Genomic DNA, 26,589 nt, shown 5'->3' on the forward strand with positions numbered 1-26,589 from the left:
CAAAATATCAAACATGGATGGAATGAGAGTGTCAAGCAGAGTTTGTACACTACGCGATTTTCTGCAAAATCCAACAGTCAACGTGTTCCAGTGGGAGAGGATTAAGCGTCTGCAGACTGGCTTTGACTTTCAACTAGCGTCGACTCGTCCAGATTGAAAATCGTGGCACAAATCTGTACAAAAGTCATGCGGTGTGTTCCAGCCGTTAGCTGGAAGATGGTTAGCTCTTTCTACAAACCCACTCTTACAAATAAAGGCTCCAAAAGGGGAATTTTGCAGTGATGCCATAGAAGAACCATTTTTTGGTTCCCCATAAAGGAACTTTGAAGTGTAAAGAACATTTTAAAATGTCCGGACACAGCATATACTTCGATTTTTCAAGCGTGGCTCTCCTGGACCAAAGTTGCCCATCCCTGCCACAGGTTCATTAGTGTGGGAACCTCCAATCATGGGGTCCAAGTTATTGGTTGTTACTTCCAGACGACAGCCTTGCATATGTAGACCCTAATTATATTAAAGTATGAATATGAACTCTATGAAAACTGAACTCACAGCATTGATTTATTTCTCCGCAACACCTGAACAATGAATCATTTCCATAACACTGACATGATATGTTGCGCATCGTTCAAGTTTAAATGTGTCCATCATGGAACTACAATTTGTTTTACTCAACAGATAAATTGTTTGTTTCAAGGTTGATAAGATTAAATCACATTATCATTATCATATCAACAAATATTCTCATGCATGATACGTTTGTATGTACGTGTAAGAAATACAGATTTTATACCAAACCTCACTGCGAAGGAAACTGTATTCCTTAACTTACTTCCTTAAGTCATACACAACCTAAAAAGACATACAAATACACGTAATGAGCAACTTTTAATAACATGACACGTATTTGAGATGATTAGCCCTATAACACATGGGAATCCCATGCCGTTCCAATGTTGGTGTGCATTTAAAGGATTCAAAGGACAATTTGTTACCACAGTAATAGCACCCTTTAAGTTAAAAGTGAAGTGTGTAATTGTTTTGGCATCAAACAGAATAATGGCTGTCCCCGAAATCGTATACTCTCTGAATTGAGTAGGTACTTTTGAACAAGTAAACTCTTTGCGACTATTAAAAAAGTACATTCTATGTAATATGAATGTGTAGTAAGAACACATTCACCATGTACTTAATTCGCTGCATCTGAAATTAAATACAGTATACAAAAAAACAATAAGCCAACAGAATAATATGTCCAAATACATGATATTTGACCCTGAAGATCTACTACTTCCACCAAGATTCTGAAGTGCGCTTTTGATGAACACTTTACTGTCCCATGAGGCCACAGGAGAGGATTTATGAATGGCAGTGAAGTGACACAGTGGGTCACATTTCATTCATTTTGAATTTCATTCATACTACACACATTCATACTATATAAAACATACTTTTTTAATACTCGCAAAGTAAGTTTCAAACCAAATGTAGTATCTACCTTACAGAATGCGATTTCAGACACTGAAATTGTGATGTGAATGTCAAAGGAAGAAGTAGTCATCAGAGTACATTTTGGCTACTGTTTCATGAAAACTCCAGACATACTACTCCTTTCACACTGTTTTTCGCCAACTACTTTGTGAATATGATTTTGAATGCAGCCATTAGGTGTGTTCGACTTGATGCAGTTCTTTCATGTCATTCATCGATCGGTCTGCGCAGCGCCGCTTTGAGTTGAACACACCCATTGACTTTGTAACCCCTCCCCTCTCAATCTGCCATTGGTTGCCCAAACAGATAGCCCTATCCCAAGCTCACACTATTGGTTGAGATGATGTTGAGCCAGTCATGCTGCTCAAAACAAAACGCTGCAATTCCATTTGGAGCCACTAGTGGCACAAAAATCAGATACTTGGCCTTTAAAACCCTACACTATGTTCAGCAGATTTGAAGAGAATGTCAGTTTGAGTGTGCATTTTGTCAAAACATCTAGACCGTGATCTGCTGTATATGTCTGACCAATGAATCCAATCCAGTGACTCATTGCAATACTCCAAAAAGAGTATGTTTCTTCCCTACATTTTTCCTTCATTTATTACTTGGACACTCCCCGTTCCCACTATGAACTCAGTCCTTTGTTGGCAGTGGGTGCACAGAGGGTGAAGAGGTTTAGTCCATTCCCAGAGCCTTCAGCTGTCTCTCGATCTCAGCGTCTGAAATGGTGGCCGCTTTAGACTTTGCTGGGGAGGCGCCAGGGAGGATCTTTCCCGCTGACGGGGCTCTTACCATCTGCGGAAACAATAACTATTTATTAGAGCAGTAAAACTTCAGATTTCACAGATCACCTGGTGCTAAAACTCTACCAGCATAAGCCTCAGTTTAATTGTTGTTTTGGGGAATAGATGTAGCACCAATCAAATATGATCATTGTTTGTGCCAAATGTTCTACTACAACAGAGCCCGATCACTTTATTTGGGAAAAACAGGACAAAGAATCTGTGGAATATGGTAATATGAGAATTACATTTTGGCCCAAGGGAATACACATCTGCTGCAATCAGATAGGATGATTCTGCATCTCATGAATCTAAAGAAAGGCCTACAGTAATCACAGGCACAGCCAGAGTCCAGCCATCTGCTGAAAGCAGCCGCTGGGGCTGTCCCAAGAACAGGGTGGACAAAAAGAAAGTCAAATCTTACCTTTCCGGAGATCTCTATGCCGATCTCATCCAGCATCTGGTTCACGATGTCCTGGCATTCTTCCTCATCGCCCGATTCATCAAAAATCTCATCCAGTGTATCGTTGACTGAGGACAGAAATGTGTACAAGTTTAATAATAATCTAGACTGGTGATTCTCAAATGGTTTTGCTTTAGGATCTAGATGCAATTAATCCACATGGAAACAAAGACGGTTTACAAGGTATCGGGTTGAAAGAGACCTTCTGAGGATGAACTCGCTGGATATGATAGAGTTTGCCATGTTTGGGGCATCAAATCATTGATAAAGTTTTTAAGAGTTTTGTTTGAAGCACTTACTATCAATTAATTCAAATTCATACATTTTTAACTAATAAATAATAAATTCAATATCCTGAGGAACTGTTTATTTTGCCAATAAGTTATTGTTTATCTATACACATTTTCCTGTTTTTTTCAGTGATTTCTGTACAATTCGCCTTAAACGACACATAAAAATAAAATAAACTCTGGTTGGTCTCTTTACAGAATGGTCAGGCCATCTCTTCCTGTCTAGATTGGCAGTGTTTGCCAACAATGTTGACTATAACTTTTGCATTAAGGTCTAGTTCCTCAAAACTAGTGGTGAGTCAACAGTGCCAAAATTGTTAATTGGACGATAACGAATTTCAATGGTTTCATTGCCAACAATTCACAGCACAGAACTCATTGTGTGCACAAACCATGTCCTTGTTGCAAAATGAGCCAGTTTTAATGTTGTCCTATTCATATTTTCTTTACTAAATGCAGTTAGTTTTTTTTAATAGTTTTTGAGGACGAGGGCATGCCACACAGCCTGTCCAGGTTGGCGCTTGTGTAATTTGGTCGCTTTTACCAAGTGAACGACATAAATTGTCTCAAACTTGACTGGACACCCGGCCTTTGATGTAAAATGAAATATGGGAAGTGCTGACAAGCCTATTTATTTTGCTCTCCTGATGATTCTGAAATTTAAAAAACACAACGAAACTCACCATATACAATAAGCATACATAGTCCGGATATCATTTAGCATATTTTTTTGCACTGCTAAAAACCAACCAGAACAGATCCAAAACTTACGCATGTCCTCTGTCATTCCCATTTTAAAGTTCTCTTTTTGGAAGTCCTGCATCGTCTGTAGCGTCTTCTTGGGGTCCATTCTTTTATTGACAGTCTGCATAGTCTAAGAGACAGAAAGAGTTCAAGCAATCCATCACGTTCCCCGAGAATAAACAGAGCATCCTTACGGTGCACAAAACGGTAATAAAAATAACACAAGCTCTGACAAAAATCCACCACAGACAAATACATTTTGAATGCAGCTCAACATAAATTTAAACATCACACCATCCGGTGAGGAGGGGGAGTACAGTAAGTAGATGACACAGAACATAAAAATAGGTCGCATGGAGAGAAGTCTGTTTTACTGTCCCTCTGGGTCTCTAGCACTGTGGCAGGGCAGACACACAGGATGAGTCCTATCTGATTACAGAGAATTATTTACACACAGCCTCATTATCACCCATCTCATATCTATTACACCAGCTACCTCCTTATGATTGACTACAAATACCACCATATACAGCCGGGTGAGGAAATATTAATAGCTTCCTTCCTCATACAATATAGATTGGATGGATACACACACAATGAATATTTTGTGCGAGTACAGGAACGGCTTGCAAATGAGTGAGAAAAACAACACCCCATCAATGAGTAGTCAGAGACTGAACTTAATTGGCTGAAATTGCATTTTATGTGATGATACGACATGCCAGTAGTGACTGGTAGAGATCAGACGTGTGTGCATTATACAGTGCCCTCCACAATTATTGAAACCCCTGGTAAATATTATCAAAATTGGCTGTAAAAAATAAATCTGCATCGATTATCCTTGTGATCTTTCATTCAAAAAATGTGCAAAATTCTAACCTTTCATTGAAGTAAAAGAATTGAAAGTGGGGGGAAATCACATTATGAAATAAATGTTTTTCTCCAAAACACGTTGGCCACAATTATTGAAACCCCTAGAATTTTTTACGAGTAAAATATCTCTGAAGTATATTCCCATTAATATTTACCTTTTTTAGCACACCAGGGTGACTAGGAACATGAAACTGTCCAGCTATGACTTCTTGTTTCACAGGAGTTTAAATATGAGGAAACACAAAGGCCAAATCCCCTTAATCATCCATCACAATGAGTAAAACCACAGAATACAGTTCTGATGCGTAGCAAAAGATTGTTGAGCATCACAAACTAGAAAGTGGCTGTAAGACAATCGCTAAAGAATTGAAAATCCCCATTTTGACCATCAGGGCAATAATTAAGAAGTTATAACCAACTAAAGATGTTATGAATCTGCCAGGAAGAGGACGTGTGTCTATACTGTCTTAATGCACGGCGAGGATGAAAGTTTGAGTGGCCAAAGACTCTCCAAGGATCACAGATGGAGAATTGCAGAGATTAGTTGAGTCTTAGGGTCAGAAAGCCTAAAAAAAAAATTATCAAACAACCCCTACATCCCCACATGTTGTTTGGGAGGGTTTAAAAAAAAAACTCCTCGCTCATCCAAAAACAAATTCCAGCAAATTTAATTGTCAGACACGACTGGATCTTCAAACAACACAGGGTTCTGTGGTCAGATGAGACTAAAACAGAGCTTTTTGGCAGCAAACACAGTAGATGGGTTTGGTGAACACAAGGATAAAAAGTACCCCATGTGTACAATTTAATATACCATTGGATCTTTAATGTTGTGGGCATATTTTTCTGCTGGAGGTCCTGGACTTCTTGTTCAGATACATGGCATTGTGGATTCTATCAAATATCAACAGATAAAAAATCAAAACCTGACGCCTTCTGCTAGAAATCTTATAATGGGCCGTGGTTGGATCTTCCATCAGGACAACGATCCAAAACAAACATCAAAATCAACACAAAAATGTGTTGTGGAGCACAAAATGAAGCTTCTGCCATGACCATCCCAGTTCCCTGACCTGATGAGTGGGCTGAACTGAAGAGAAGAAGCACAAACATGGATCTGGGAATCTGAAGGATCTGGAGAGATTCTGTGTGGAGGAATGGTCTCTGATCTCTTGTCAGTTATTCTCCAAACTCATCAGGCATTATAGGAGAAGACTCAGAGCTGTTATCTTGGCAAAAGGAGGTTGCAGAAAGTATTTAATAAAAGGGTTTCAATAATTGTGGCCAACGTGTTTTGGAGAAAAACATTATTTCATAATGTGATTTTCCCCCCACTTTCCATTCTTTTACTTCAATGAAAGGTTAGAATTTTGCACATTTTTTGAATGAAAGATCACAAGGATAATCGATGCAGATTTATTTTTTACAGCCAATTTTGATCATATTTACCAGGGGTTTCAATAATTGTGGAGGGCACTGTAAGTGCAGACTGTGAAATTGTTTTCTTATTCAACAAAATAAGTGTCTCCAGAGGTAAAATAAATGAACCTACCCCCATCTCATAAATTAGGCTAGGTAGGTAGATGATTAAATAAATTAATGATTAACTACATTATGTGAAAGAAAATAGAATAACATTTTTTTTTTTTTTAAACAAACATAATATTTCATCTAGTTGCTCAACTCAATGAACTAAAATAACAAAAACTGAAATATAACTAATGAAAATGATATATACATATTAGAAAAAACAAATAAAATAGAAAAAAAAAGCCAGGGTAGTCTAGCAACTCTCCGTTGACTTTCGGAGCTGTAAAAACCTAAATTGGGTCAGGCCAATCACATCGTGTATAGAGTAGGCGGGGCGGGCTTAACATAATGACGACAGAGTTGCGACGGTTCCCTGCTACTTGAAAACAAAGAATGGCGGAGCTGCTGGCGAACAGTCTTTCGAATCGGCTTTGGCTGCGACTCTGGAGGACTTGGAGTTAAGTTTTTCTTTGAGAAAAGAGCAAAGAATGGCACTTAAGTCATTCTTAAAAAAGGAAGATGTGTTCATAGTTTTGCCAGCCAGATTCAAAAGTTGAATCTATCAACTAACGTAAGCTCCGCTGTTGGGAAAACGCTCTGGTTGGTTGCAGCGCTGTCCTATTGCGTGCAGAGGGAACTTGAAAGACAGCCGTTTATCCCGCCCCTCGGATTGAGCCGTGTCTATGGTGAGTTGCCAGACCTAACATCTTGATGTAGGTCTGGCTTGCCAGGCTAGATACCAAGACCACTGCAATGACTAGTATTACATTTAAAAAAAAAAAAAAAAAATTTTTTTTAACACACTGTATATATCCTCCTGGGACCCAGAAAAAAAAAGTTTTTTGAATTTAGTTTTTTCCCATGTCATCACACTGTTTAGATCACAATAAACAAATGGTAAAAAAACATTTTTGCAAAATAATATTTTATTCATAAGTTATGCTATGTCCTCTGTAGTGGACGCCAGGACTAAGTTGTTTAAAAAATAAAATGACATGAAATTATATGTATAGGCAAAAACAATGGGATTTTTTTTTCAATCACCAATAAATTTGGGGGTTTCAGGATTTTTTCAACCAAAATTTGTATAAAGATTATTCTCAACTATGTTATGAAAGAAATAACGGAATGAATTGATACACCATTTTACATTATGCAATATGTGGGTAAAATGTCCATAAATTTATATTCCCATTCAATGCAATGTATATATAAACTGTATCTAATTTGCACCTTAATGTGTTCTTGGAGCAACATTTAATGAAAAAAGAAGTGTAATAATTGGAGTAATAATTGGCAACATTTTAATAATAATATCTAATATTTCATAGGAATATTGATGTATAATTTATTTCCATATTCACTTGTTGTGTCTCACAAAATGCCTGATAAACATGATTTAAGTCCTGGTGTCCTCTACAGTGGACACGTTTGAAATCAATGCCCTGTTCTGTAACAGAAAATATTTTTTTTATTTGAAACCCCTTAACATTTTCCTGAGATGTTGTTTTATGAAATACAATTTGAAAAGTAGTCCAATTTAAATTATAATTACAATATATTATCATATTTCCATAAGAATGCTACATTTGATCACTAAATTAATGTCAGACATTTTTAAAGACCAATGAGAAGTTGTTTTCATGGTGAAACATTTGGTATCTCTGAAAAGTCCTGAATGTGCTCTTTACAGGACACCCAGGTTGTGTCATGTGACATGTATGACGTCAGAGAAATTCACTAAAATATAATGTCCACTACAGTGGACAAAAGTCTATTCTTGGGTCCCAGGAGGATATATAACTTTATTAATTTTCTCCCAAAGAAAGCTGCATAGGCTCCATCCTAAGCTCCATAAGACAACAACATGGCTCCTATTATTTTGTACAAGCATCATGGGAAAAACTCTAAATGAACGATAATGAGGACAGTGTGAATTAATACACAGAGAATGTGAGATTTGAGATCTTTATAAAAGTAGAGCAGAAACTATAAAACTGGGTCACAATGAGACCAGTGAAGTGAGGAGCTCCTCAACAACATGATAATTAAACCCTGTTTAAGGATTCTTTTGAAGTTCTTTGCCACATAAGGGATTCTGTTTTTCCAGCACTTCCCAGGAACACATCGGGCTTCATGTGAATAATACAGAGCCGTCATCAGTGGGTGGGGGAGAACTGGGAATGTTGAAGGGAATATTGTGATGAGGGGGACCCACTAAGGTCCTCCATGGACACGGGAAAACTGAATCAGTAGTCATGCAGATCCATTGGGAGGTGTGAGGCTCTTACCTTCGCTGTGGTAGACATGGCTCCAGCCATCTTCATCTGAGAGTTCATGACCTTGGTCTGCGTGGACATGGACGTGACCTTAGAGCTTACGGCGTAGGTCCGGTTCTTCTGTTTTCTAAGCTGTACGAGCTGCTTGGCCAGTATCTTGCAGGCTTCTCGGTTTCCAGTTTTGGCCATTTTTTTTATTTCCATTTCCTGGTAAGAATAAAGACATCAACAATGGCGCGTTTAATAGGAACAAAATTGGGTTTTCACTTCTAGGACAGAACAACAAAGGCACCCAGAAAAGGCAGAGATGTTCATGATGTTGTGAAGCACCACACACACCATAACAGCTGAAACTTGTGCCATGTTTACTTGTTTGGACCCAGAGGTCTGTGTTTCTTTACATTAGTAAAAGTCTGAAAACAGCCCTGAGGAGCTTCAAGCAATTAGATGCAGTGTGGGAAACTGTGAGTGTGTGTTTGTGTAGATACTGTGAGGGCGACCCACATCAGTGCTAATGATTTTACAGCTCTCTTTCTACACCATGTGTAGAAAACATGACAAACATATTTCAAATAAAAATCCCTTTCTAACAAGCATCTGGTAACTGGAAATGTTAGCTTATTGGAGAGTCATAATCATTTGATGGAGACCATTAAAAATGAAATAATAAAAATAAATAATTTTCATTTTTGGGTGAACTATGCCTTAAAGCAGGGTTTCTCAAACTCGGTCCTGGAGGGCAACTGTCCTGCACAGTTTAGCTCCAACCCTGATCAAACACACCTAGCTGTGAGTTTCTAGTGATCCTGAAGACATTGATTAGCTTGCTCAGGTGTGTTTGATCAGGGTTGGAGCTAAACTGTGCAGGACAGTTGCCCTCCAGGACCGAGTTTGAGAAGCCCTGCCTTAAAGGGATAGTTCGGCCAAAAATTATATTTAACCCATGATTTACTCACCCTCAAGGCGTTCGAGATGCATATGTCAATCATTTTTCAGACGAACACATTTTCAGTTATTTTAGAAAATGTCTAAGATCTTTCAGTGGTTATAATGTGAAGCGATGGGGTCCACTCCTTCAAGTCCCAAAATGTGCATGCATCCTAGAGCCCGACCGATATATCGGCGGGCCGATATTATCGGCCGATATTAGGCATTTTCCTAACTATCGGTATCGGCATTTATAACGGCCGATAAATTAATATTTAAAAAAATGCTGGGTGCAGTGATTTATGTAAGGATGGCGCTGCCAATAAAGCACCTAAAAGCTGTTACAAAGAACTGGCAAAAGTGGCAAAAAAATAACAGCTGCGTCCGGTGTAGACACAGTGTTAAAGCTCATTCTGCTACGTTACAACATCAAGCAATATTCCAATAATTGATGTAATTATAACACTTTATATAGGGCCATTTTGCATTAAAAGTAGCCAGATGGAGACGCGACACGTTCAGAATTAATACACTTTTAGTAAACAACAGAACAGCGCGAGCGGGAAGCGGCGCACCTCACGCAGGCAGAGAACGCGTCTGAGAAGGACACTGTTAGTAAAACGCACACACACAGGTCTGTTAAATTAAGCAATACTTTTAAGGTAGGCCTAGTCTAATATTTTTCTGACTAACAAAATTACTGACACAGTAAAGGGTAGATTTAAATAAATAAAAACGAAATATAAATAAATAAAAACGAAATTTAAATAAAGAAATTAAACGAAATTTAAATAAAGAAATTAAACGAAATTTAAATAAAGAAAAACGAAATTTAAATAAAGAAAAACGAAATTTAAATAAAGAAATTAAACGAAATTTAAATCAAGAAATTAAACGAAATTTAAATAAAGAAAAACGGAATTTAAATAAAGAAAAACGAAATTAAGTTAAAATTAAAAACGAGATTAATTTAGATTGATAATAACAGGTAAAAAGGCTAATACATTTTGTTTCTATTATTCTATTTTCCACAATGTCAAAGCAACACAGCTTAATCCAAAACACAAGCTCAGACATGCACTTCCTCCATACAAACTCCGCTGTTCTGCGCTACCAGAGAAGACTCCCGTTGCTGGAACACTTGCGCGTCGGTTCTATTTCTGGCATGCATGCGTTTTCCGCGTGGCTCGAGCCGCGCCTGAGAGACGCGTGTCTCAAGCAGGCAGCCTGTTAACATGGGAGCCGAAATAAAAACGGCCATGCCACGCAGTCAGTGTGTCGCCGGCCTTATTCAAGCGCGAATGAGAACCGTTTCGCGGGGGATCCCAGATGTGAAAAAAACAACAACAACAAATATTCGAATGTCAAATTTTCAAATCAAATACCAACCCACCGAATGAATATTCGAATATTCGGGTCCAGCCATAGCCTAGTTTCACGTTTTGTACATTTTGCTTGCTTACTACTTATTTAAAATAGTATAAAACTACTGTAGTACATATGTAATTATAAACGTTTTCATTATGATATTATTAATTTTACTTTACTAAAAAGATCTGAGTTCTTCCTCCACTGGTAGATTAGAGAAATTAAGATTAAAAATAGAAGAGTATTTAAAACATAATATAATATAAAATGCAATGCAAACTAGTTTGGTTACAGCTCAAATTCTCATTCTATCATTCACCCTGCCTCCATTACATATCTTTGTCACACAAGTGTTTAATCACCACATTTGAGTTATCATTGCAAAACGTTTATATTAGGGCTGTCAAAGTTAGCGCGTTAATAACGCGTTAACGCAAAATCATATTAACGGCACTATTTTTTTAACGCTCGATTAACGAGTATTTTCTGTTTGACCCGTGGCCCAAAACCTAGTTGGAGAAATGGAGATACACAGTGTTGCCAACTTAGCGACATTGCAGACCCATTTAGCGATTTTTTTCCCTTCAACAAAGCGCCCAAACCTTATTTAGTTTCTGAGAATCTACCGGTGCCGCCGGTACTGCTCTTCCAGCACGCGCGCGCGCCTTTCTCTCTCTCTCGCTCTCTCTCTGCGTCTCGCGCTGGAGAGAGGAGCAGCGCTTTAATTCAGTTAAACACACACAGATATGATGTTGCTTCTCTAATTTTACATGCAAGTATAGCCGAAATCGCAAAACAGATATTGTGTTTATCTTATGTGTATTTGATTTCATCAGACGACGGCTCGATTATCAGGATTTTTGTGCAGATTAACATCTTGGAAGGGAGAGCTGGTTATGTCTTAATGGGTCGCGTTTCAGTCACCATTTCATATTCATTCCGTTGTTTGACAACAGAAACAGTAAAATATACCAATGAAAACAGTTTTATTGAGAATTTAGCTTCATCAAAATGGGCACAGAGAGAGACATGAACAAGTTCTTTGAAAAACATCTATGACCTTTGAAACATGTCTCGTCTTCATGCTCCATGTTGACTATGGTTTCAATAATAAACATACATTTACATAAAGCATCCATATTTATCCATGCCCACGTTGATTAGAGTATTACAAACTTGAAAAGTATTAATTTAAGGTACATTTAGAACAAATAAAAAATTAACTAAAAGAGTTAACTCATGACAATCATGCGATTAATCGATTAAAATTTTTAATCGATTGACAGCCCTAGTTTATATATTTATTCTGTTTATACTGTGTATTCTATATACAGTACCCATCAAAAGTTTGCACACACCAATTGGAAAGTGTGTCCAAACTTACTGTACTATAATACACATAAATAATATTGCTACTGTATTATAATATACACATAAATAATATCGGCCGATATATCGGTATCTGGCTTTTTTTTTATCGGTATCGGCATCGGCGCCCAAAAATCCATATCGGTCGGGCTCTAATGCATCCTTCACAAAAGTAATCCATCCGGCTCCAGGGGGATAAACGAAGGCCTTCTGAGGGTAATCCGTGCGGTTTTGTCGTAAAAATATACATATTTAAAACTTTATAAATGAAAATATCTTGCTTCCGGCAACGGTCGACACGCGTTCACGGGAGATGGATACCGGCGTATGATGTAGGACGTAGCGTAGGAGGCGCCGTGACGTAGAACGAAGTACAGCTAAATAAAACGCTACGTCATACGCCGGCATCCATCTGCCGTGAATGCGCGTCGACCGTTGCCGGAAGCAAGATATTTTCGTTTATAAAGTTTTAAATATGTATATTTTTACGACAAAACCGCACAAAATAACTGAAAATGTGTTCGTCTGAAAGATGATTGACATATGCATCTCGAACGGCTTGAGGGTGAGTAAATCATGGGTTAAATATCATTTTTGGCCGAACTACCCCTTCAAAACCCTTTCTTTTATGAGAAAGTATAACGTTTGGAGTAATGGAATTCAGCTTTGCCATCACAGGGATAAATTACATTTTAAAATAAATTTAAAACAATGAGCCTATGTTATCAGTTTTTACAGGTTGTTATCGGGGAATAACATACCGCTGGATGGCGCGACTGACCAATCAGAATCAAGTATTCCACAGAGCTGTGTAATAAATTCTGTTTGGTGCCACAAGTTGTGCAGAAATTATACCCTTCACCTTTAAGACAGCCATTATTAAATCCATAATCTGAATCCCAGGCAATTCTTTTGAACATTTAACTCAGCAGATTCTGTTTTCTCTTGTGTGCTCTTAATGTTAGTCTCTCAGGTAAACACATGCTGATCAGCTAAACAGGCCTATTAGACAGAATAACTCTAATGAAACACACATTAGTCCAGGTGCTGCACTCTCCTCACATGATGCCTGCTAAGCAAAACACACACACACACACACACACACACACACAGCACTGTCCTACTTTAACACACAATGGCATTTTGTGACAGCTTCTGAGAATATTGCCCATGTTTGCCTGTCTGTCACTATCAAAATATGACTGGAATGGGGCATTTTTTTAAAGTAACACCATGATAACAATGATATGCCTTCATTATAAATATTCATGTGCAGAGAGCTGAGTGAGACAGAGCTGAAGCATCTATTAGAGGTGTTTTATTGTCACGTCAGCCACTAGGCAGCACTGTGGATTGGAAAACTAGAATAAAAGTGACAGACTGATGTGCTAAACAAAACCCTTACCTTCAGAGAACAGATAATGCTGAGTATGACCCAATTCAGTTGACTAATATTTATCCAGCAGTTGACAGATATGATGCCATCTGCAGCAGGGTTAGAGGTATGCGATATGATGATATTAGATTGTGAAATATTAAAATGTCGCCACGATCTGTCTTTACAGAGAGAACGCTAGTATCATGCTACAGTGCACATTTTATTATTTGCATGTACTTTAAAGCCCTGCCAGTTAAAACTTTCAAATGATTTTACAAGCACATACATTTTTCTGAGGACACACAGCGCAAGTTGTGAATAAGTTGTCTTTTGCGTCTTATTGCGCTTAAACTGTTATTTACAAAGATACACTTGGTTGTGTTTTAACTAAGTGAACGTAAACAACTGGGAGAAAATCAGATGTGTAAATATATTAAATCCGTGCATTAGGTCTTAAAGTGACAGCAGCCTAATATTCTTTTATTGTATTTTTCCTGTTGTTTAATAAGATTTGTGCCATATCACCCACCCCCACTTTGGCCTAAATGATCTGTCATTCTTGTTTATTTTGTTCTGTTCCCTTGTAGGGCTAAACATAATTATTCAAATTTTTTTATTAAATTAAAAATGTTTCCATGCATGTCATTATTTTTTGTGTCCTCGTAATCTTTAATCAAAATAACTTCCCCTTCCTCTTGCAGCGACATCTTTTCTCTTCTCTATTGACACGTTTACTGATGCGAGGGCGGGACAACCTGTCACTCACATAAGATCGTCCAATAGCAAACCACAACCATCCAATCAGTTTCCGATGAACAAAATCAAGCCCCGCCCTACATGTTTTCTTGTTCCAGAAGCTGTTTCACTCATATATACATCACAATAGGAAAGAAAAGATTATCACAACTTCCATTTCATGCCAACTTTAAAAACCATCAAGAAAAAGAAGCATGATAAGATCATGGATGGTGATCCTGGCTGAAAAAAAATATTTTTATTAAAAATTTTTTATCATTTACCCACCATATAAAAATTGTCTTTAAATTTCCAGTTAAGTGAGATTTTGTATCCTAGATTTTCAGTGTGTTCTCAGGCTTTGGGACGCCACTATGAGTGTAAATGGGGAATTTAAGCAGCAGCTCATGACCGCCCTGAAGCTCTCTTTCAATATAGGTCATTTAAAAAAATGAAACAGATAACAAAGCAAAACCATGTCTAATTACAACACAGATGAAGAAAAAAAGAAGCCCTTTTGGGAGGCAATTATGCACATTTCTATGTTTACATAGAAACAATTAGCGTAAATGGAGAGAGTGAGTGGAAATGTTGGATTCTTCTGAGCTTTAGACATGAACACTGAAGTCATCCTCATGAGTATTGAGCGATGAACAATTCGCTTTAACTTAAAGCTATAAAGGCCACCTAATCTACCTTTTTCTAAATGCAACTAACAGAAAGATAAAAAAAAAAAATTAATTAGCTTACTCTATTCTTTGAAGCAATACAAATCTAATCAAAGAGGGACTACCTTGCACAAGCAGCGACACATGACGCTGGAAGGGTGGATGTTGGGAGTTGAAGTTAACAGATATGAAACTGCTTTGTTCCACTTACCATTTGCCTCTCCTGTCTCTCCAGGGCAGCTCTGTCTCTGGTGATTTGTCTCTGGGTGCCTCTCAGCTCTTTGGACTGCTCTTTAATGATATCTGTGACAGGACGGGGCAGAGAAGAACATGCAATAAAACCGTCTGGAAAATCCTCATACAGTTCACTGATCTGAAACTGAGGTTTTTTTTCTCCCTTTTATTCACACACACACACACACACACACACACACACACACACACAAATGTCAAGGCGTTTGGCTGACTTAGCATATGCTTCAACAATGGAAAACTTCTTACAGAACTTTTATTTACACAATATGCAAAACTAATAAATAAATAAATATGCCATCTACCACTGCGGAGTAATACCAATACCAATTACTACATTATTATATTTATAGGCCTATATATATACACACACACACAGTTGTGGTCAGAATTATTGGCATTCCTGGTCAATATGATCAAAGATGGCTGTAAAAATAAATCTGCATTGTTTTTCATTTTGATCATTCATTCTAAAAATTCTCAAAAATCTAAAAATTCTCAAAAAAAGCAACACATAGAAATGCATTATGGCAACGACATCAGGTAAAAGATTGACTTTCTAATGATTCGTTACAAAAGCTTTCGTTACAGAAGCTCGAATAGTCCTTTCACAACATGCGCACAATAAATATTGTTGGTTATTAGCAATATTTGTACTCATATTTAAGCTTTGTTGTTGTTGTTGAATGGCCAGGATTTGTGGTTAAGAAAAACTAGTATGATCTGGTTGAAGAAAAAAATAAATAAATAAATAAAAATCAGATCAGGCACCTTAAATAATTGCTAGATAATATATACACACACAAGAGCACTTAAATAGACAAAGGACAAAAAGCTGAACAATAATTTCTTGACTCTCAATTCATCAGAGATTGAATAAAAACAGCTTCTTTTGGATCTGAATATTGCAGCAAATGAAATATGCTCTAATGAGCCTGGGGGAAAAATAAAATACAAATAATTTGTTTGAATGCAAGGCCAGCAGAATCATGCCCTTCATGTTTTCATGCATTTAAGGGACAAGCTAAACATATGCACTGAACATCAGGTTCCTCCTCTAGTGCCAGAGTGTGCAGCCACAACGCCTATAGGGAAGATACGCTCTCCTACACACACACACACACAGCAATCAGCCCACCATGTGCCCTCATGAATGCCAATCATACAGTAACATCCCATGAGGTTAAATGGCCAATATTAGAAGCCACAGATGGTGTTTTAGCAGGAAAATGGTTTAAACCTTTTTTTTTTATTTATTTTTTTTTTTAAAGCAGTAAAGAGTGGAGTCTTGTGAGCTTCCCTTCCCTAGCGTTAACTATATTTAAAAAAGGTGAAATTTAAATTCAGAGGCGAAAAGATATGGTATAGTAGTCAACAAGTAAATGAGTGAATGAATTATAGGAAAAGTAAAAAAAAAAAAAAAAAGAAGGATGCAGAAAAAAGGAACAAATGAATATGCAAATAGGTCGAAAAAGTAATTAGAAAGCAATAAATATAAAATAAATATTAAGAATGATAAAATTACTAAAATGAAAAAACTATTTAGTTGAATGTTTTAAAAAATTCGATAAACAAAAAGTTTTAAAATCAGAATATGACTAAAAAGAAAAAAGATGTTAGTTAAATGTTTAAAAATGTTCAATAAACATAAAATGTTAAAAATGAGAGTATAACTAAAAAGAAAAGAACAAGTTAAGTTAGCTAAATATAACATTTTAATTTTTTTTAAAAAAAATTCAATAAATATATACATTTTTTGAATATGACTAAAAAGAAAAAAACAAGTTAGTTAAATATTTTTTAATTATTTAAAAAAATTTAATTAACATAAAAATATTCAAAACGAGAGTATATCTAAAAAGAAAAAACAAGTTAAGTTAGTTATATATTTTACATTTTAAAATTATAAATCTGGAGAGAACTAATAAATGAATAAAGTGAAATAAAACTTTATTCATATGTTGCAAAAGCAGGAAAAGTACAAGAAAAGTTACAAAGAGTTTGTGAATATACATTTTTTTACTTAATTATCATTATAATTGTGTTACTTGCCCATCCCTAACCTTGATGAGAGAGTTTGTGTACACGTAGAAGTCTACGCGAAAGATGACGTATCGAAAACGTACTATTGAGGGAGGGTTATCGTCCACAAAACTCGGCGAGCTAAAGCAGCTCTGCCATCTGACAGGATACTTTGGCACGGTGACTCTCGACTCACCTTGGCACCAAGGTCACGAGGACAGCGCTTCGGAAATGATGGGAATTCAACTTGACCATGGAAAAAGCATCACAATGTGAGTAAAGACTGTGATTGATTCTCAGTTTACCACCTACTCTTGTGCTTTACTGATAGATATATCAGTCATGTATTATATAGACTATATCACACGTATGAGTTTGAATATAGTTATCCTGTAAAAGCTTTTGTTTTGACTGAATAAATTGAATAAAAAATGATCTCAAATTAGGATGTTGACAATGCAGTATTTAAAAAGAACTGTTTAAAATGAAAAGGTCAGTACAGCCAAACTCATCTTCATGACTTGTATGAATGAAGAAAGCTTCTTTTGTTATTTTTTGGATGGATGTGTTTCAATGATAAGGTGAGTATCATTGAATACAGTTGAGTCTTGAGGCAACTAACCAGTTAATGTAACCAGTTAACTGTGCCAAATTCAGGTTTCAGATCAGCACTGTCCATTGAGTGCATGTCTGTTTTAGTGAGGATGCAATAAACATCAATAATGCAGATTGCAATCTTCATAAACAAATTGCTTCAACTGTTTCAATGTAAAAGAACCTAAAAAGGACCCGTAAATAAAGGACACTGACAAAGACACATCTTGATGGATGGCTGTGTTCTTTTGTCATTTTTACAAAGAAATACAGTAGTTTTTCCACTTTTGGTACAGTGGCAAAACATTACTTTTATGATTAGCCTACTTTTATGTAAATAAACGACATATCAGATCACGGACAGACAAACATGATACCATAATCTAAATGAAACACTAAATAATGTAGTCTATTGTCCATTCACAGTGGTTAACAACCAAAACATCGTTATGTAGCAAATATTCTTACTTTTAACTGTGACTTCGCTCCGTAAACAACATAAAAACTGCTGATAACAACAAGCTGATAAAGTTTTAAAAGATGCAGCAGGGAAACAGGTGTGAATTATAAGAGGGATATGACCCTGAAAATCTATAATAAAACAGTTAACAAAGTGACTTACCGTCGACTGTCTTCTTTTTAAACAGAGATGCCATGATGACTTAACTTAGACTGTGTTTTATCTTTTTAATTCAATGTAAAACTAGTTTCTCTGCCTAACTGCCTCAACAGACTATCGATCTACTCAAAGGTCCCGAATTCCTTGTTTGTCAGTACAACTGACTTTCCAGCACATGATCCCATTGAGCCACGCATGGGCGTGACGTCACGGGCTGCGGGTTTGGGGTGCAGTTCTTCGCGCGTCCTGTAGGGGTCAGTGTCTCACCCCTCAAAATACTCTTCACGCGTCTTCACTTGATGGAAATGAGATTCTGTCACTTCTAGCACTAGGCAAACTCAAACTGCACACGGGTGATTGACAAGACATTTCAAGCAGTTTCTGCTTCCTGTGTCCTGAGGTGTAACATAACGGAAATCATTTAATACCACTTTTTTCTTTCTTCAATTCTTCCATAATTATGTTACATACAGTTTTTATGAACTAGTAATTGAGTTTTTGTACTCTAAAAAATGAATTCGTCACACCGACCGCAAGACAATTTAAAATGAACTAGTGGCGGCAAAATGTGATTAAAATTCTGGGGTGTTTAATTTAGTTGAAACTGTGGCCACCTGTAAAAAATTAAAGAATCATTATGATGTTTTTTTAAATAAATAAACAAAAGATCAACATATCAGCTAGCTGCATATTGACTATATTACAGTTTCACTATTTATCACAACAATATATTCCAATAAATGTATAGGTTAACAAAGCACTGACATTGTTGTCACTGCAACATAAACAAACCAACACTTTACAATAAGGTTTCATTAGCTAACATGAACTATAATGAGCAGTACTTCTACAGCATTCATTAGTTAATGCTAATTTCAACATTTACTAATAGCCTACATTATTAAAATCAAAAGTTGTATTTGTTAACAATAGTTAAACTAACATGAACAATGAACAACTGTATTTTTATTAACTAGCATTAACAAAGATGAATAAATAATGTAACGTATTGCTCAATGTTAGTTCATGTTCGTTAATACATTAACTAACGTTAACAAATGAGACCTTATTGTAACGTATACCATTGCCAACCCCTTATTCTTCTGGAGTATCCATCACTCCAGTGGACTTTAGTGCAGGTTATAGACACCATAGCACTGTCAATGGCAAATTTAATATTCTTATCAATTTTACGCTCCATCCGTCTGGACAATTTGTGGCTCAGTTCCTTGTGGGTGTAATTCTCATGGTATGGTAAAGTGGAGCAGACAGGAGATTACTGCCCCACAGCAAAGAAACCGGAGCCAGCGAGACAGGAGTGACTTTGGGAGGGCTAGCGGATGTGTGTCCCGCAGCACATTATACCCTCTCTCTGAGGAGGACATGGCGCATCCTGGGGCGTTATTCTCGTTAAGGTTATTAGGGAGATGTTTTCCTACAATCAGCAAGGTTGGCAACAGGGACTAGCACTAAATGTGCTAATAATGGTAATAAGCCCACTGGTGATCCATCTTGCCCCGAGCACACAGACCGATTCTACCCTGCAATAATGAGACAAAACTACACTTTTATTTGCTATACAGGGTGTCTTTAAAGTATATTAAAATCTCCATTTCATATTAGATAGAATCTTTCTCTGTGCATTTGGAGAAGTCCCACAGAGTCCCTCTGAAACATTTATCTATCCGCTCTGTTCGTGGAATTGCCCGAGGCTGGCAGGCGTTTAATGCTAATGTGCTAACTATGTTTCCAGACAGTATAATATAAAGTAAGATATCTCAACTGTGAAATTAGATACTTTCACTATTATAGTGTTGATGTTTAGAGGAGGTGTACTGATCCAGAATTCACTGCTAATCTGAGTTGTGCGATCAAATCCAGCTTTATCTAAAGGGATAGTTCACTCAAAAAATGACTTTGTCATTACTTTCCTTGATCAGTGGAACACATAAAGAGATGTTTAGCCATGTTTAGTCTTTGTGTGAGGAACAGAATGAAATTTAAAGGAGAACTCGGCAACTCTAGCGAACTCTAGTCACTTCTTCGCTGATTTTCCCTTTTGTTGTCGCATGTTTTTCCCACGAGCTCCCCCTACAGCTGTGGGGGGGCGTATATTTCACAACACGGTCGTAAAAAACTCACTTGCGGCGGCCTCCTCCCCCTCTCTACCGCTGCTCATGTGTGTTTGTTTTGATCGGAGCAAGCCAACTGTATCGTGTGGAGCTATGTCTACCGAGGTGGGTAATCTGGTAATACATCATACATGCGTGTGTGTTTATGTCGAATTGCCGTAAAGCAATTCGTGTTTCGCGCTCGTTTTCGTTCTCGTTCTCGTTCTTGCTTCTCACGAGACTTCCAATTTCTATCTTGCCGGGACGGTAGTCCCCAAGTTGCAAGGTTGGTTTTCCGCCTGGGAACGCTGGGGGGAGCGGGGAAAGTCACCAATATCACCAGAACAGGTTGTTTAACCATCCAAATGAATTCTAGACAGTTTTATTAAGTTAAAAAAGTTACCAAGTTCTCCTTTAAGACATTAAATGTGGGGAATAAAAGTTGCACAGATGATAAAAACTTGTGACAAAGAATTACATGGAGCATGTCACTTCATAAATGCATATTTGGCATTTAAAAAAAAAAGATGAAGCGAAATTTAAAGAGAAATACTATTATTCATATTAAGTTAAAGGGGTGGTATAATGCCCTTTTCACAAGATGTAAAATAAGTCTCTGATGTCCCCAGAGTGTGTATGTGAAGTTTTAGCTCAGATATTTTTACAGCATGTTAAAATTGTCACTTTTTGAGGGTGAGCAAAAACACACCGTTTTTGTGTCTGTTCCTTTAAATGCAAATGAGCTGCTGCTCCCGGCAAAGGGGGCGGAGCTTCAACAGCTCGTGTCCTTTTACCTCACACAGACATGCACTGAAAATTTCAAAAACTTTTAGCCTTTTATGTTCTAACCAAAGTCAGAAAGATGGAGAGACTCAAGAAGTGACAACATGTAGAATACAACAGGGCCCGGTTTCCCGATAACGCTCACTCTTAGCGCGCTAAGAAAGCTCGAAAGATATATCTTACCAAAGTTGTTTATGTTCCTAAGTGTGTTCCCCGAACCATACCTTAGGAAGCTGCTTAAGATATACCTTCTTACGTGTGACGTTACCCGGTGCTGTCCGTGGCGATGGTGGTGAATTGGTTGATATCGATGGCTCGAGAATCAATTATTCTCTCGTGCAGGGGCTGTTTATGTGAGAAAGCGGTGATCTTTATAAATGAAGCACTTCAGAAATAGTTGAAATTGCAATTTATTATGATTATTGGATATTATAAAAAATAATCCAAACTATAATAGCCTAGCCTACATATTTTAAAATTGTAACATATGCTGCTGCCACAATAACCTTTTAAAAAATGTACGTGCCTTCTTCTCTTTCCCATTTTTGTTCGCTGAGGTGGAGCTGCGATGAAATATTGTTCTTGTAAATACTTTCCAGCATTTCAGTAATAAAAGTTTACATCTTGCGTACGGTGCTCGGCAGTGATCAAAAAGGATTTAAACCGTGAATTTTGAATCTCTTGTAAACTCAGAGATGTGGATTCAGACGGCAATTAAATTACCACACGACCTGTTTGTCAAAAAACAGAAGGTACTAATTTGGCCAGGGATTTTTACGCGGGTTGGGTGAGAAAAACACTGATATTATGGATTCGGACGGCACTAAAATCACCGACTTACCCCTGTAAATGTTTAAAATACCGGACGAGCCCATGAGAAACAATATTAGCGTCCGAATAGGACTTAACTGACAGTAGCCTATGCTTTCACTGGCCTTTAAAAGAGCGTTTTAATTAAATTAATAATATTGTATAATAATATAATTAAAAATCTAACAACGATCAGTGTAATGACAATTTTATTCTTTGCATGAAAACACTTGAATTAGCCTAATTTAATACTGTCTGGGTGTATTAAAACTTCAGAATTATATTCATATAGACCTGCAACAGTGATAAGGTAAAGCTAAGAGTGGTCCAGACCAACCTTACGAAAGTGTGACTTACAGAAGATATACTTAGCGAACGAACGTTTCGGGAATCGTGCCATAAGGTTAAAAGAGAGGTTAAGGAATAGGTTAAGAACTACTTAGAGATAAGAACGCTTTGGGAAACCGGGCCCAGGACATTTCTGAATGGTTAGTTGGTGAATTTGTGTAGCTTATGTGTAGTTATCTTCTAGTCATTGATTAGCACATTCGGTCATGATAATCTATAAATCGTGTTCAGGGGGCGGGGTTTATGTACATTTTAGGGTTCACTAACACGGGAGGAATGTCGTGTAGTCCCTACCAGCCGTTTGTTGTAGTCCTTAAAAAGCAATTTCTTTAAAAGCAAATATCTCCCTTTTCTTTGAACTTTGAGCATTGTAACTTTGCAGATGCTGTTTATGCTCAAACAGCAACATTACACACTAACTAAAGTTATAAAAGTGAAATCATATTCAACCATCCCTTTAACATTTGCCTTTTTATTTATATTTCTGCTTTTCTCTTTGAAACCATGTCTGACATTTAAAGTCGGCATGAAAAATGGAAGTTGTTATAGTCTTTTCTTTCCTGTTGTGACCTATATCCGAGTGAAACGGCTTCTCGAACCAAAAACTTTACATTGTATCGACATTTTTACATTGAAACAATACAGAAACAAACTATCTGGGAAATGAGAAACTATAACAATATTCTAGTAATTCCGTATCATAGCAAGCAAAGCTTCTCAGCTGAACAAAAAAAAAAAAAAAAAAAAAAAAACTGCCGAAACCCTCTCACAGCTAGGCATTTTCAGCAGAGCATCTGTAGCGTTTTCAGCTGGCTAAAAAGGATTTGGTGGCCTTAATAAATTTTAATTTCGTGCTGACTTTAAAAAAAAATGCAGAAAAGGCTATATAGATATCAACATATAATAAATTATGCATTGTAAAATGAATCACCTTAGATCCAGGCTGTCAAATCATCTTTATGCTACTATATAATGAAAGTGTTCATGACTTTTAACAAGACAGACGTATAGCTGTATGCAAACAAGGAGAGGGGAATCTGGGTCTCATCACACTGATTTAGTGGCCACATCTTCATGGTGATGAATGCGTTTTGCTTGAGTGTTCTGGACTAGGTGGCAGGGAGCTAATATATCAAGTGACTGACTCCACTCCATCTGTCCATGAACAAGAATACAGCATCAGAGTGTCCCTTGCCATACTGCACTGGGCCAACCAGGGATTATGGGTAATGAGAGATTATCACCCCTGTTGAGTTTGCCTTACACGCACACACACACACACACAGAGAGAGAGAGAGGAGTACAGTGACATATTCTGCATGAGTGCTTAACACACCGTTAAAGACCACATAATTAATCAGTTCAATGCATGGATAGTGGCACACAATGACACTCTCAGCCCTTGAAATGATCAAGTGAGGTGCTGCGCACTTAAAAAAAAAAGGGGTCCCAGTGGCAGGTCTTCTTCTGCACTGTAGTAACTACAGCCCCAGGGTTAAACTGAGGCCAGAATTATTCAACTGAGGCAAATGAAAGGTATTTGCATGGGGAATTAGAATCATTAAAGGCAGAAGGGCATCGAGAGGACGAGTCGACGAGAGCCCTTCATAAACAGAGAAAGTCTAGACAGACTTTGTGTGCCAGCACAGGTTTGACCAACGACGGAGGTAATTAGCAATTCCAGCAAAGATGCATGGGAATTAACCGCATTCTCTGTTAATTACGAAAAGCGCTGGCACAGCAGAGTAAAAAACCTGTGATTGAGTCTGTGAGGTTTATCAACAAAAATAGGTTGCCTGATAAGCCATTGTGTTCCAAGTGTCCTAAAATGGGACATTCAATGTGTCTAATAAGCTCTTTTTTAATGAAATCCCATTATCATAATGGAATGACTTGATCAGTGTGTGCTCAAGACAAAAACGAGCATCTAAAAGTGCTTTTTTTAAACAATTCACCAAAACCAAAAGTATATTATCTGATATCTTCAGTGACATTCAAAGATCAAAGATAAGTGTGATTGTCTCAATCTTTGAGGTCTTTGAATTTTTTTAAATGACATTAATTGCTTTTTTTTCCCCACCACAGTGTGAGCAAATTTGTCAAAAGGGAGATATTTTAAACATCCAATTATCTGCTGCTCGTTGGCCAATCTCAATCAGTGTTGAAGATGGTCCTGATAGAGTGGTACATTTATTTAAATGAACAATAATGAAGGTGACCAATTAACATGAAAAGCCTAAATCTGAACCTGCTGCGTGGTGGTCACACCAGCTGGAATGAGCTGCCTTTTAACAGTCGCATATGCAATTAACATTCAAATTTGTAATGCAGGACGAGTGTGACCGTGTGATTTCTGAACCAGCTGGATTGTTTCTGAACAATTAAAAAATGTGAAGAGGATCTTTGTGTCCTAGGACATGCTTGCTGATGTTCCCATTAAGACCTCTGTGACATATTTCACCATTTGTCTTGGGGAAGTATTTTAAATTTCCCCAAGAAATGATGTTCTTTGATTTTGCCCGTGACACAAATTGAACCCCATTAAACCTTACGCCTCACTGATGTCATGATAACTGCTAACACTGCCTAAGGGCATGATGGGACAGTTATACACATGATTACCTCGTTCTGCTGAAGATATTTCTGTGTTCTCTGTCTTGTGAACCTTATAAATGATAGCACTCTAGAGAATACAAGATTTTACATGAATCTCTAATTCAACACAATTTGTGGCTCATTATGTGGACAGAAGACAGTCAAATGATGAAAAGGTGGATAGACACTACAAATTGGGAAAATTTAAACAGATGCTTTACACAAATCAAGGTTTCATGTCACAAATGAATCATGTCAGATTATTATAACGTGTCAATTGACTATTACATCACTATTCAACTGGGCTCTACTCCATTCAGGACAGCAAGGAGCCTGAAGCAAAACGAATGATAACGTTTTGCCTTCTGTTTGTCATCTGCCACTTTAAATGCTTAAAGGGTTAGTTCACCCAAAAATGAAAATGAAGTCATTAATTACTCACCCTTGTCGTTTCAAACCCATAAGACTTTTGTTAATCTTCGAAACACAAATGAAGATCTTTTTAAGAAATCTGAGAGATTTCTGTCCCTCCATTGACAAATACGCAACTACCACTTTGACGCTTCAAAAATCATAAAAATAATCCATATGAATTGTGAGGCTTAGTCCAAATTTTCTGAAGAGAATTACATGAGCAGGTTGAATTTAGGTTTTTATTCACGCATAAACATTGATCAGCGAACATAAACAGAAGCTCAACCTACCCTGCTTGACGCGCGAGAACAAACCTCATTGGTTCTTGCCAAAGTTCAAATGTGCTGCGTAACGAAAGAATGAACCTCATTGGTTCTTGCCGAAGCTCAAACGTGCTGCGTAACACGAGAACGAACCTCATTGGTTCTTGCCGAAGGTCAAACGTGCTGCGTAACACGAGAACGAACCTCATTGGTTCTTGCCGAAGCTCAAACGTGCTGCGTAACACGAGAATGAACCTCATTGGTTCTTGCCGAAGGTCAAACGTGCTGCGTAACACGAGAATGAACCTCATTGGTTCTTGCCAAAGTTCAAATGTGCTGCGTAACGAAAGAATGAACCTCATTGGTTCTTGCCGAAGCTCAAACGTGCTGCGTAACACGAGAATGAACCTCATTGGTTCTTGCTGAAGGTCAAACGTGCTGCGTAACACGAGAATGAACCTCATTGGTTCTTGCCAAAGTTCAAACGTGCTGCGTAACACGAGAATGAACCTCATTGGTTCTTGCTGAAGGTCAAACGTGCTGCGTAACACGAGAATGAACCTCACTGGTTCTTGCTGAAGGTCAAACGTGCTGCGTAACACGAGAATGAACCTCATTGGTTCTTGCCAAAGTTCAAATGTGCTGCGTAACGAAAGAATGAACCTCATTGGTTCTTGCTGAAGCTCAAACGTGCTGCGTAACACGAGAATGAACCTCATTGGTTCTTGCTGAAGGTCAAACGTGCTGCGTAACACGAGAATGAACCTCACTGGTTCTTGCTGAAGGTCAAACGTGCTGCGTAACACGAGAATGAACCTCATTGGTTCTTGCCAAAGTTCAAATGTGCTGCGTAACGAAAGAATGAACCTCATTGGTTCT

General features: G+C 37.5%; 2 protein-coding genes across 2 annotated transcripts in view; one reads left to right on the forward strand and one right to left on the reverse strand.

Moving 5' to 3' along the window:
- Positions 1 to 26,589, forward strand: part of enox1 (ecto-NOX disulfide-thiol exchanger 1) — a 456,290-nt gene that overhangs the window by 111,485 nt on the left and 318,216 nt on the right. The window lies entirely within an intron of this gene.
- Positions 537 to 18,706, reverse strand: chmp2ba (charged multivesicular body protein 2Ba). The gene is made up of 6 exons (XM_079880926.1): positions 18,390 to 18,706; positions 15,111 to 15,202; positions 8,468 to 8,662; positions 3,801 to 3,903; positions 2,701 to 2,807; positions 537 to 2,289 (listed from the first exon to the last, which is right to left on the reverse strand). The coding sequence occupies exons 1-6, from the start codon at positions 18,421 to 18,423 to the stop codon at positions 2,170 to 2,172; spliced, it is 651 nt and encodes a 216-aa protein (XP_079737052.1). The 5' UTR covers positions 18,424 to 18,706; the 3' UTR covers positions 537 to 2,169.

This window comes from Squalius cephalus (genome assembly GCF_949319135.1).
Source record: "Squalius cephalus genome assembly, chromosome: 9".
Classification (NCBI taxonomy): domain Eukaryota; kingdom Metazoa; phylum Chordata; class Actinopteri; order Cypriniformes; family Leuciscidae; genus Squalius; species Squalius cephalus.

What these genes read in the sequence shown, in the direction of transcription:
- chmp2ba (XM_079880926.1), bottom strand. Translation starts at nt 18,423, where the DNA reads ATGGCATCTCTGTTTAAAAAGAAGACAGTCGACG. An exon ending in AGAGACAGGAGAGGCAAATG is followed by an intron (nt 8,663 to 15,110) that starts GTAAGTGGAACA and finishes TATTCTTACCAG; the next exon opens with GAAATGGAAATAAAAAAAAT. An exon ending in GGGAATGACAGAGGACATGC is followed by an intron (nt 2,808 to 3,800) that starts GTAAGTTTTGGA and finishes TTCTGTCCTCAG; the next exon opens with TCAACGATACACTGGATGAG.